The sequence below is a fragment of the Neomonachus schauinslandi genome, chromosome 4, assembly GCF_002201575.2.
Source record: "Neomonachus schauinslandi chromosome 4, ASM220157v2, whole genome shotgun sequence".
Classification (NCBI taxonomy): Eukaryota; Metazoa; Chordata; class Mammalia; order Carnivora; family Phocidae; genus Neomonachus; species Neomonachus schauinslandi.
In genome coordinates this window covers 70,559,420-70,572,652 of record NC_058406.1, presented here as the reverse complement: position 1 = coordinate 70,572,652, position 13,233 = coordinate 70,559,420, and the positions used below count along the sequence as shown (strand labels likewise).

At 35.7% G+C, this 13,233-nt stretch overlaps 1 protein-coding gene across 1 annotated transcript in view; it reads left to right on the top strand.

The window, feature by feature from the left end:
* COL24A1 (collagen type XXIV alpha 1 chain) overlaps window positions 1-13,233 on the top strand; it is a 355,028-nt gene that overhangs the window by 231,847 nt on the left and 109,948 nt on the right. The window contains 4 exon segments of the mRNA XM_044914336.1: window positions 4,870-4,923; window positions 5,314-5,367; window positions 6,869-6,922; window positions 7,091-7,198. Coding sequence (XP_044770271.1) covers window positions 4,870-4,923; window positions 5,314-5,367; window positions 6,869-6,922; window positions 7,091-7,198 — 270 coding nt within the window.

The following is a 13,233-nucleotide window of genomic DNA, read 5'->3' as shown; positions in this document are numbered from 1 at the left end:
TATTTTGGATACTCACCCTTTATCAGGTAATGTCATTTGCCGATATCTTCTCTCATTCCTTAGGTTGCCTTTTAGTTTTCTTGATTGTTCCCTTTGCTCTGCAGAAGCTTTTTATTTTGATGAAGTTCCAAAAGTTTATTTTTGCTTTTGTTTCCCTTGCCGCAGTAGACATATTTGTATAGTTGCTACAGCCTATGTCAAGGAGGTTACTGCCTGTACACATGAAGTTCTCCTAACAGCCCACTTAAATGACAACAAAAAGTGAATAACACTTACCCTTCACTCATTTAGAGTTAACTTGATAACCCTTCACTCTAAGATGTTATATCTCCTTTATAGAAGAATATTAAGAAGTGACCCCTGGGCTGTCTGGGTGGTACAGTCAGTTATGTGTCCAACTCTTCATTTCGGCTCAGGTCACGATCTCAGGGTCCTGGGATCAAGCCCCACATCAGGCTCCGTATTCAGCTAGGAGTCTGCTTAAGGATTGTCTCTCTCTGCTTCCCTCCACTCACACACTCTCTCTCAAATAAATAAACAGGTCTTTAAAAAAAAAAAGTGACCCCTATTTAGGATATATTTTGGAATAATAAACTATACTCATTATAATTATAAAATCCAATTACTTCATTTCTGTCGTTTGTTAACTTTAGCTGTAAATAAATTAGACATAAATTCCTCTCTTGGCTTTTGTGAAACTGCTCTCTTTTGATTCTACTCTTTACCTTCTCATTAGCCTTTCTCAGTCTTGATGTGAAGCTGTCCTTCTTTCTCAGCCTAGCAATCATATTATCACAATGACTTTAATTACCAATATTATTCTTAGAGCTCTCATCTTGATGGCTCTAACTCATGCCTGTCTCTTCAGCTGTGGTTACTGATTCCCTGTTGTCTTTTACATATGCACCTAAATAGCCCACATACATCTTAAATTCAAAATATCTAAACCAAACCCATCACTTTCCCACTGTTCCTCCTCCTTTTATTCCCATCTCATTGAAAGATACTCCTTATGTCCAACAACCCAAAACTGAGTCTTCCTAGGCTCCTCTTCCTACTTTATTTTCTCCAGTCAGCCATCATTTCCCTCTGAATGAGCCCCCACAGCCCCCACAGTGTCTCAATTTTATCCTTTCCTTTTCATCCCTATTGCCAGTGCTCTAGTCCTCTGCTCTTATTGCATGTCTCCAGCAACGTCTATCATTCCTTAGCTAATTGTTGCCAGTTTCTCTTTGTCATATCATTCCTCTCCTTGGAATTTTTCTATAGCTCTCATGACCTTTAATAAAATGCCAACTTTTTAACATGATAAGTAATGTTCTACATTATCTGACTTAATGCAGACCTGTTCAGCCACATACCAATAAAGCTCTTCTCCTCCCCCTCATGCTCCAGGTTTGTTGACCTATTTTTATTTCCATGATTATGCCATGCTTTCTTGCTGTGCACTTTGTATCCACTGGTAATACAAGGATGGCTGATATATGGTCCCTGACTCCTTTAGGAGTTTATAATCTATTCCAGAAGATAGTCATATAAAAGATTATTACATTACAATGTATTAGAACCAGTGATGGAGATATTCACAGGTCAGTATAGGAACATGGCAAAGAGCATTTAACTCCACCTGGATACAGGGAAGAAGACGACATGTGGGGAATGTGTGGTGGTGATGAGATGAGTTTTAAGGAATGAGTAGGAGTTAGCCATATGAAAGGAGTAAATAAGGATAAGGAAATTCCAGAAAAAAGGAATAGTATGAGCAAGAACATACAAACATAAGGCAATATGGATTCTTTGAAAGTCAAAGCAAGGTGTGGTAATAGACGAAACTATGGAGAAATCGTTAGATCATGAAAAGTTTTGTGTGCTCTGTTAAGAAGCTTAAGTTTTTTATCTTATGGGCTGTATTAAGTCATTGTAAGATGTGATAAGCAGAGCAGTGATAAAGTCAGATTTATTTTTTTGGACGATAAGTTAATTCTATCAGCTGCACAAAGGACATATTTGAGAAGACAGGAGTGAGGCCATGAATACCTACTAAAGGATCGTTGCGTTCAACCAGGCAAGACATGATGGACTTCTGAACCGAAGTATAGGGATAGAAAGGGAGAGAAGTGGATGGATTTGAGAAATGTTTTTTATATAAATTCTGCAGAACCTTCATATTTGTAGAATATGGGAAGTAAAGGGGAAAGAGAAGTCAAAAATTATTCCCAGATTTCTAGGCTGTGCAACAGGATGGATGGCAATATCTTTCATGAGACCAAAGAGGAATATTAGGGAGATGGGGGGTCATCGTCTGTTAATCTGCCCAAGGTAATGATTAAGAAAGTAGGAGAGCCTGGCTTTGAATCCACATCTGACTCAAAAATTGATGCTGATACCCTATACTATGCCACATCTTGTGAGCCTAAAGAAAGCTGAGAAAAGTCATACTGAACAACTAGAAGGGTTTTGTTTTTTTTTTTAACAGAGTAGGAGGTAAAAATTATGTTGTGATAAGGAGTAGGGGTTGAGTAGGTCAGTCGAGGAAAATTTGCCGGTTTAGAATAGTGGTTGAAGATAATGGGAGAGGGAAATGACTATAGGCAAGTGAAAGAGCAGATATACCTTACTAAACGTCAAGCTTTTTGTAGAAGACCATGAATTTGCATTATATTGATAATAATGATAACAAAAACCCACAATTATGAAGCACTTTCTATGTGCCTAGCAGTATTTATGTGCTTTGCTGTATTAATGGATTGTCACAACACCCTATGAGATAGATACAGCTATTATTTTCATTTTACAGAGGAGGAAACAAAGGCATAAAATGGTTAAGTAACTTGCTCAAGAGCAATAGCTGGGAGTCATGTGGTACAGCCTACATTTCAATTCAGGCAGTCTCTCTCCATAACCCATTGTCTTAGTCACTATGCCTCTCAACATGTAATGATGCCACTTTGCACAAGTGTGTAATTTTTTCCCAGCAGTATTCAACTGGAAATAGAAATGGAGATGACTTAAAGTGCTAATCCAAGATTGGTATAAGAAAAGAAACAGCACAGAGTTCAGATCTTTATTAGAGTTCGTTTAAGAAAGGAATAAAAGAAGCCAAGAGGAGCTGACAGGTTGGGATATATTAGGAACCAGAGGAGATCTGTGACATTGAAAGCAATTTTAATATGGAAGAAGTTCTAAGAGAGTTGGAATTCTCTCTCAACATAGAAGATGAATCCTAAAGTAGGATATTAAATTCTGTCATTTCTGAGGCAGAGCAGAAACCCAGGCAGTCTCATTTCATAATTTTTCCTCTTAAGTACTGTACTGTACTGTCTCTTGTAACAGTAAAGAAGTCACAAAACTAACCCACAGAAGAATTTAAATAATGTAACTATTAAAAAATTATGAAATGATGGTAAGATGGAGGGAGAATAAGGAAACTAAACTTTTAGCAAGGTGATACATCAAGAAGTTGAGGTATAATTTTTGAGTTATAGAAGTAACCACTAGGAAAACAAAAATTGTTTTATAAAGTAGTTGTCTCTGGGGCTTCTGGGTGGCTCAGTCGGTTAAGCGTCTGCCTTCAGCTCAGGTCATGATCCCAGGGTCCTGGGATCGAGCCCCACATCAGGCTCCCTGCTCAGCGGGGAGTCTGCTTCTCCCTCTGTCCCTTCCCCTTGCTTGTGTTCCCTCTCTCACTGTGTGTGTCTCTCTCTCAAATAAATAAAATCTTTAAAAAAATAAAAATAAAAAAAATAAAGTAGTTGCCTCTGAGGAATGGGACTGGGGCTTTTCATTATAATTCCATCCGTACTGTTGTGCATGGATAGCTTTTATTTTAGAAAAAAAGCAAAGTGAATATGTATTGCAGAAGCTGAGTCAAAATGGAAAACTGAACTTCCTCTTATCTAAAATACTATGACATAAAAGATACTTTAAGCTCTAATAGTTATAAGAAAGAATATCACCCATGGATCAGAACTACTGAGGAATCACTGAAAGATAGAAGGGAAACAGGAAGCTTTTTGTCAAGAGTGTGCTGTGAGTTAATGCTTTAAGCTACCCCTCTACTCCAAAAACATGGGAATTACAGAATACATGTGTGTTTTTATAGTTATACATATACATGCATACAATAAGTACACGCACACAGTGAAAGAGAGAGAAGAGAAGAGCAAGGGGGAATGAGGAAGGGAAGGGGGAGGGGTACACTTAGTATGCTCAAAAACAAGATCAATATCTCTGAAACAAACAAACAAACAATACAACAGTAGTTGTAGGAGCTCCAGGCCTAGAGATAGCCAGAGGTTGCAAGAAGTTGTATGTTTTCAAGGTAAAAGGAGCCAAATTCTCCCCAACTGGACCCGCCCACAAAAGGAAAGTGGAAAAGCTGCCATATACATCTTTTAAAATGTGAATAAATTCATATCATCTTTGTGTGATTTTTTTTTATGAAATGAATAAAGAAAACTGAAATTTTTAAAGGAAGTGTGCTCCAGAGGGCTCAACAGAAACGGATGGGAAGAGTGAAAAGTAAAAAACACTGAGAATAGTAAGAATATGTGGGTAGGAAATTAGAAGAGGAAATGGGAGGTGGTTTGTCTTTGACCAAGGATTAAAGGATGACAGGAAGAATAGAAGAAATTGGTCTTAAAAGTCCTGACTTCAGGTGATGTTATTTTGGCATTTGAACTGTTAAAAGATCCCAGAATTATCTGGTCTTATGCCATCAAGTTTATAAAGTGGAAGCAGAAATATTTTCCTGGACATACATCTCACCCTTGGGCTACAAATTACTATGATCTTCTTATGAGGTTGTTATTGCCTTTGCAATTGGTAAAGAAATACATACAGATGATGTGTCAAATCATTCTCTTCTAGGGACCTTCAGGTATTGAGGGAGACTCTGGTCTGCAAGGTGAACCAGGTGCAAAGGTAATCTTCCTAAATAGTAAAAGGGTCTCTAAACTTTTACCACTGAATCCCCTGTTTGCCATGTTTTGGCAAATACCCATCATCTTGAAAGCAAGTGCAGAAGAGCAGATAAAAATGGGAAGTGTTTTCAAATGAGTCAGAAAAAAATATTATCTATCATCTATCTATCTATCTACTGAGTCTGTGTGTGTGTGTGTGTGTGAGAGAGAGAGAGAGAGAGAAGAAATACAAATGATAAAGCTAATGGGGCAATATATTACAATAAATCTGGGGAAAAGAAAAAAAATGGGAAGTGTTTTGAAAGCCCTATCCTCATAACACACTTTCCATAATTATTAGATATACTGTTTTAGTAGAAAAAAGTTTTAATCTTTCCCTTTGTTTCTTCAGGGAAATGTTGGACCTGCAGGCAATTTTGGAGTTGCTGGAGAACCAGGGTTAAGGGTAAATGTCTACTGGGAACCTTTGTAATGCACTGGCCTGAGTGGTTCAGAGACTCAAAACTTGGCATAAATAAAGCTTCAGAAAATGCATAACGGTTAACCTTTCTGGTGCATAATAGAAAAACGTTTGTCTTTAATTTCTTAGTTTTAAAAGCTGCATGCCAGACCCTGTTCACATTGTCATTTAGTAGCATTTGGAGTTCTAACCTCATACATCCTTTTCTCAGTATGGAGTGTACTCTCTAGAATGCTTTACACATAACGCAGAGTAGCTGTGATTGTCACTCATGTTTGCATTAAGAAGAAATTCACAGGGCGCCTGGGTGGCTCAGTTGGTTGAGTGACTGCCTTCGGCTCAGGTCATGATCCTGGAGTCCCGGGATCGAGTCCCACATCGGGCTCCCTGCTCGGCAGGGAGTCTGCTTCTCCCTCTGACCCTCTTCCCTCTCGTGCTCTCTCTCTCTCTCTCATTCTCTCTCTCAAATAAATAAATAAAATCTTTTTAAAAAAATTAAAAAAAAAAAGAAATTCACAAATAACAGTCATCAACTCTCAGGATGTTTCCTGACCTAACAAGGCAAACAAATGATTAAAACCTAATTTATGTTTGAAAAACAACAAAAATCTAAAGTCACAAAGTTAACAAGATTCAAGGAAATAATCATAAATAAGTATAATTAGAGAGTTTACAGAAGTTATTCTAATATAGACAGCCTGTAATTTGAGCTGTGGTAAGCTTTTTCCCGAGAAACAATGCCCAAGGTAATCCCGAGATACATTTGCATACTAAAAGGCAAAGTAGGGAGACTTGTTTTACATCCAGTTTCTTTTTCATTTTCCCTTTATTTGCACGGGGGTGGGCAGTCTGAGGTTGGGGTGATGGAAGTGTCAATGGTGGGAGCAAAGGAGCAACTGTGAAGATGCACTAAATAACTCACTTGTAAATATTTTAGGTAACAAGAGAGCCAATATTACTTTAATATCTTCATAGACTATGGCTATACTTTTCTGTTAAGTTCTATATCTGGAAGACAGCTTCTTGATGTACCAGGGCCTTAATTGTTGCCTCTCGCTTGTAAGTGAGAAAATACAGACCCTAAAAATCTAGTTTTAACTGAATTAAGTCATATTAATCCATTTAAGGTACTACAACTTTAGGAGAGATAGTATTTATAGTCCTTGAACTCAGGAAACGCAGGTCTAGCTATATAAATTTTCAGAGCTACCAAATGAATGTATATTTCCCTTAATAATCTAAAGTTAAAATTCTGGGCCTATCTTATATTTGAATTTATAATACTGATTCTTTAAATCATCTTCAGAGCTATTCCAAGCAAATTATATCAAGCTTATTATACTGCCAAATATTCCTTATAAATAAATTAGAAGTAGGAATAAATGTACACAAACCTGCTACTTTCTATAGATACCAGGAGCAAAAAATAAGTTAAGGTGAGCAGTTTAGCAAAATAATTAATCTTACTGTTTTTGCTACAAAATAGGGTGAACCAGGAGCTCCTGGAGAAGAAGGTCTCCAAGGAAAAGATGGATTAAAGGTAAATTATACTTTTCTCATTACATATAAAAGTAGATATTTTTTGTGAAATCTTTCAAATATTACATAATTACATGATTACTTTTATATCCCAAACAAAAATCTGCTTATTGTGTGGTATACTTATTTTACTGCTTTCCCTTTCTTAAAAATTTTTACTGGGTTACAGGGGAACCCTGGAGGAAGGGGTCTTCCCGGAGAGGATGGAGAAAAAGGAGAGACAGGCTTACCAGGGGCTTCAGGGCCCTTGGGTAGACCAGGTCTAATGGGCCCTCCGGTAAGTACTGCTGAGCTCATTTTTGAGTACTCTGTGAACTCAGTCCTCTACATGTACACACACACACACACACACACACACACACACACATTCTGATTCTCTCAGATGTTCTTTGGATAACTGAAGGTGTGGAACTGTGGCTTGAGAGAGGGCCAAACCAGGGACTGACAATCAGCCTAGCTAACATCCAAGGAAGAAAGATACTTTTTCCATGTGTCACACAAGTCCTTGAAGTTTTTTTTCTTCCCACTTTGAGATATAATTGACAAGTAACATTGTGTAAATTTAAGGTGTGTAATGTGATGATTTTATACACACACACACACACACACATATGATTACCAAATAGGGTTAGTTAACACATCCATTGCTTTACTTAATTACCTTTTTGTGGTGTGGTGAAATTTTTTAAGATTTACCCTCTTAGCAACTTTCAAATACACAACACAGTATTGTTAAATATAGTCACCACATTGTACATTATGTCTCTATGAGTTACTTATTTTATAACTGGAAGTTTGTATCCATTCACCATTTCCCCATTTTTTCCACTGCTGGCAACAACCATCAGTCTATTCTTTGTTCCTATGATTTCAAATTTTTAGATAACACACATATGTGAGATCATACAGAATTTTTTTTCCTCTGTATGACTTATTTCGCATAACGTAATGACTTCCAGGTCCACCCATATTGTTGCAAATGTCTGAATTTCCTTCTTTTTGTGACTGAACAGTATTCCATTGTATATATAAACCATATATATACCATTCTCTTTTCAAATATAAGTTGACCATATATGCATGCATTTTTTTCTGGGCTCTCAGTTCTTTTCCACTAGTCTATATGTCTTTTTTAATGCCAGTACCACACTGTTTTAAGTAGTATAGCCTTGTATTAATACAGTTTGGAATTAAGAGGTGTGATACCTCCAGCTTTAATTTTTTACGATTGTTTTGGTTATTTGGGGTATTTTCTGGTTTCATGTGAATTTTAGGATTTTTTCTATTCCTGTAAAACATGCCATTGGAATCTTGATAGGAATTACATTGAATCTGTAGATGGTTTGGGATAATATGGACATGTTAACAATATTAATTATTCCTACCTATAAATATGAGATAGCTCTCCATTTATCTGTCTTCAATTTCTTTCATCAATGTCTCACAATTTTCAATGTATAGATATTTCATCTCCTTTGTTATATTTATCCCTAAATATTTTATTGTTTTTGGTGCTATTGTAAATGGAAATGTTTTCTTTCTTTCTTTTTCAGATAATTCATTGTTAGTGTATGGAAACATGACTGGGTTTTCTAAGTGATTTTTGTATCCTGCAATTTTACTGAAATCATTTATTAATTTTAGCAGGTTTTTTTGTGTGGAGTATTTAGGGTTTTCTATATATGAAGATAATGCCATCTTCAGAGACAGTTATACTTCTTCCTTTCTCATTTTGGTGCCTTTTATTTCTTTTTCTTGCATAAATGCTCTTGATAGGATTTCCAGTACTATATTGAATAGAAGTGGTGAGAGTAGGCACCTTGGTCTCTTGTTCCTGATTTTAGAGGAAAACCTTTCAACTTTTCACTGTTAAATATGATGATAGCTGTAGGTTTGTCATATATGGCCTTTATTATGTTGAGGTATGTTTCCTCTATACCTCCTTTATTGAGAGTTTTTATCATGAAAAGTTATTGAAATTTGTCAAATACTCTTTCTGCTTCTATTGAGATGATCAGATGGTTTTATCTTTAATTCTGTGAATGGAGTATATCATATTGATTGATTTACAGGTGAACCATCCTTGCATCCCAGGAATAAATCCCACTTGAACACGGTGTATGATCCTTTTGATGGGATGTTGAATTTAGTTTGCTAGTATTTTGTTGAGAATTTTTGCATCCATATTCATCAGGGCTTTGGTCTGTAGTTTTCTTATAATATTCTTATCTGGCTTTTGTATTAGGGTAATACTGACCTGAGCTTGGGTATATTTCTCCTCTTCAAAATTTTGGATGAGTTTGAGAAATATTACCATTAATTCTTCTTTAAGTGTTTGGTGGAATTCATCAGCAAATGCTAGATTTTTCTTTGTTGAGAGGTTTTTCATTAATTATTCAATCTCATTCATTATTGGTCTGTTCAGATTTTCTATTTCTGCATGATTCAGTCTTGGTAAGTAGTATGCTTCTAGGAATAGATATAGTCTAAGTTGTCCAATTTGTTGACAAATATTGGTAGTCTTTTATGATCCTTTGTTTTTCTGTGTTATAATTTATGTCTTCTCTTTCATTTCTAACTGTATTTGAGGCCTTTCTGTCTTGGTGTTTGTCAGGTTTGTCATTTAAAAAACCAACTATTTTGTTAATCTCTTCTCAAATTTTTCTGTTTTCTGTTTTCTTTTTATTTACTTTTGCTCTAATCTTCATCATTTCTTTTCTTCTGCTAACTTTGGCTTTAGTTTGTTCTTTTTCTACTTCTTTGAAGTATAAAGTTAGGTTATTTATTTGTGATCTTTCTCCTTTTTTTAAAGTAGGCACTTATCACTGTAAACTCCCCTCTTAGAACTGCTTTTACTGCATTCCATAAATTTTTGCTATATTGTGGTTCCAATTTTGTTTGAAGATTTTTTGTTTTAATTTTTGTTTCAAGTTATTATTTAAATTCTGGTTAGTTAACATACTATTGGTTTCAGGAGCAGAATTTAGTGATTCATCACTTACGTACAACACCCAGTGCTTGTCATAAGTGCCCTCCTTAATCCCCATCACTAATTTAGCCCATTCCCTGCCCACCTCCCCTCCATCAACTCTGTTTGTTCTCTGTAGTTAAGAGTTTCTTAAGGCTTGCCTCCCTCTCTTTTTTTCCCCTCTTCCCCTATGTTCATCTGTTTTATTTCTTAAATTTCACATATGAGTGACATCATATGGTATTTGTCTTTCTCTGACTGACTTATTTCATTTAGCATAATACTCTCTAGCTCCATCCATGTAATTGCAAATGGCAAGATTTCATTCTTTTTGGTGGCTGAGTAATATTCCATTATATATATGTGTTCCTTTATATACATATATATACACATATATATATTCCTTTATATACATATATATTCCATTATATATATACACATAGGGATGCATGTGTCCCTTCAAGTCAGTATTTTTGTATTCTTTGGGTAAATACCTAGTAATGTAATTGCTGGGTCTAAGGGTACTTCTATTTTTAACTTTTTGGGGAACCTCCATACTGTTTTCCAGAGTGGCTGCACCAGCTTACATTCCCACCAACAGTGTAAGAGGGTTCCCCTTTCTACACATTCTTGGCAACACCTGTTATTTCTTGTGTTGTTAATTTTAGCCATTCTGACAGGTGTGAGGTGATACGTCATTGTAGTTTTGATTTGTATTTCCCTGATGATGAGTGATGTTGAGCATGTTTTCATGTATCCATTGCCCATCTTTATGTCTTTGAAAAAATGTCTATTCATGTCTTCTGCCCAATAACCCTTTATCAGATATGTTATTTGCAAATACCTTCTCCCATTCCTTAGGTTGTTGTTTAGTTTTGTTGATTGTTTCCTTCACTGTGCAGAAATTTTTTATTTTGATGAAGTCCCAATAATTCATGTTTGCTTTTGTTTCCCTTGCCTCTGGTGACGTGTCTAGTAAGAAGTTGCTACAGCCAATGTCAAAGAGGTACTGCTGTGTTCTCCTCTAGGATTTTGATGGTTTCCTGTCTCACATTTAGGTCTTTCATCCATTTTGAATTTATTTTTCTGTGTGATGTAAGGAAGTGGTCCAGTTTCATTCTTCTGCATGTGGCTATCCAGTTTTCTCAACACCATTTGTTGAAGAAACTCTCTTTTTCCCATTGGATATTCTTTCCTGCTTTGTTGAAGATTAGTTGACCATGTAGTTGTGGGTCCATTTCTGGGTTTTCTATTCTGTTCCATTCATCTATGTATCTGTTTTTGTGCCAGTACCATACTGTCTTGATAACTACAGCTTTGTAATACAGCTTGAAGTCCAGAATTGCTTTTCTTTTCTTTTTCAAGATTGCTTTGGCTATTTGGGGTCTCTTGTGGTTCCATACAAATTTTAGGATTGTTTGTTTTAGCTCTGTAAAAATGCTGGTGGTATTTTGATGGGATTGCATTAAATGTGGAGATCCCTTTGGGTGGTATAGACATTTTAACAATATTTGTTCTTTCAATCCATGAACATGGAATGTTTTCCATTTCTTTGTGTCCTCAGTTTCTTTTGTAAGTATTCTATAGTTTTCAGAGTACACATCTTTTATACCTTTGGTTAGGTTTATTCCTAGGTATCTTATGGATTTTGGTGCAATTATAAATTGGATCAATTCCTTGATCTCTCTTTCTGCTGCTTCATATTTGGTGTATAGAAATGCAACAGATTTCTGTACATTGATTTTGTAACATGCGACTTTGCTGAAATCATGTATTGGTTCTAGCATTTTTTGTGGTCTTTCAGGTTTTCTACATAGAGTATCATGTCATCTGCAAATAGTGAAAGTTTGACTTCTTCCTTGCCAGTGTGGATGCCTTTTATTTCTTTTTGTTGTCTGCTTGCTGAGGCTAGGACTTCCAGTACTATGTTAAATAACAGTGGTAAGAGTGAACATCCCTGTCTTGTTCCTGACCTTAAAGGAAAATCTCTCAATTTTTTCCCCATTGAGGATGATACTAGCTGTGGGTCTTTCATATATGGCCTTTATGGTGTTGAGGTATGTTCCCTGTATCCCTTCTTTGTTGAGGGTTTTTATCAAGAATAGATGCTGTATGTTGTCAAATGCTTTTTCTGCATCTATTGAGAAGATCATATAGTTCTTATCCTTTTTTTTTAAATTAATGTGGTGTATCATGGTGATTGATTTGTGAATATTGAACCACCCTTGTGGCCCAGGAATAAGTCCCACTTGATTGTGGTAAACAATTCTTTTAATGTACTGTTGGATTTGATTTGCTAGTTTCTTGTTGAGAATTTTTACATCCATGTTCATCAGGAATATTGGCCTATAATTCTCCTTTTTAGTGGGGTCCTTGGTTTTGGAATCAAGGCAATGCTGGCCTCATAGAATGAGTTTGGAAGTTTTACTCCCATTTCTATTTTTTGGAACAGTTTCAGAAGAATAGGTATTAATTCTTTAAATGTTTAGTAAAATTCCCCTGGGAAGGCATCTGGCCCTGGACTTTTGTTATTTGGAAGATTTTTGATTACTGATTCAATTTCTTTGCTAGTTATAGGTCTGTTCAAATTTTCTATTTCTTTCTGTTTCAGTTTTTGTAATTTGTGTGTTTCTAGGAATTGGTCCATTTCTTCCAGATTGCCCAATTTGTTGGCGTATAATTTTTTATAATATTCTCTTATAACTGTTTGTATTTCTGTGGTGTTGGTTGTAATCTCTCCTCTTTCATTCATGATTTTATTTGGGTCCTTTCTCTTTTCTTTTTGGTAAGTCTAGCTAGGGGTTTATCAATTTTATTAATTCTTTCAAAGAACCAGCTCCTACTTTCATTGATCTGTTCGATTACTGGGGTTTTTTGTTTCTATATCATTTATTTCTGCTCTAATCTTTATTATTTCCCTTCTGCTGACTATAGGCTTTATTTGCTGTTCTTTTTCTAGCTCCTTTATGTGTAAGGTTGGTTAGGTGGTGTATTTGAGACTTTTCTTGCTTCTTGAGGTAGGCCCGTACTGCTATATACTTCCCCACTTTTGCTGCATCCCAAATGTTTTGGACTATTGTGTTTTCATTTTCATTTGCTTCCATGAATTTTTTTTATTTCTAATTTCCTGGTTAACTTTAACTTTCTTTTTTTTTTTTAACTTTAACTTTCATGTATTTGTGGTCTTTCCAATTTTTTTCTTGTGGTTGACTTCACGTTTCATAGCATTGTGGTCTGAAAATATGCATGGTATGATCTCAAGTCTTTTTGTTACTGATTGAGGCCTGATTTGTGACCCAGTATGTGATCTGGAGAATGTCCCATGTACACTCAAAAAAAATATG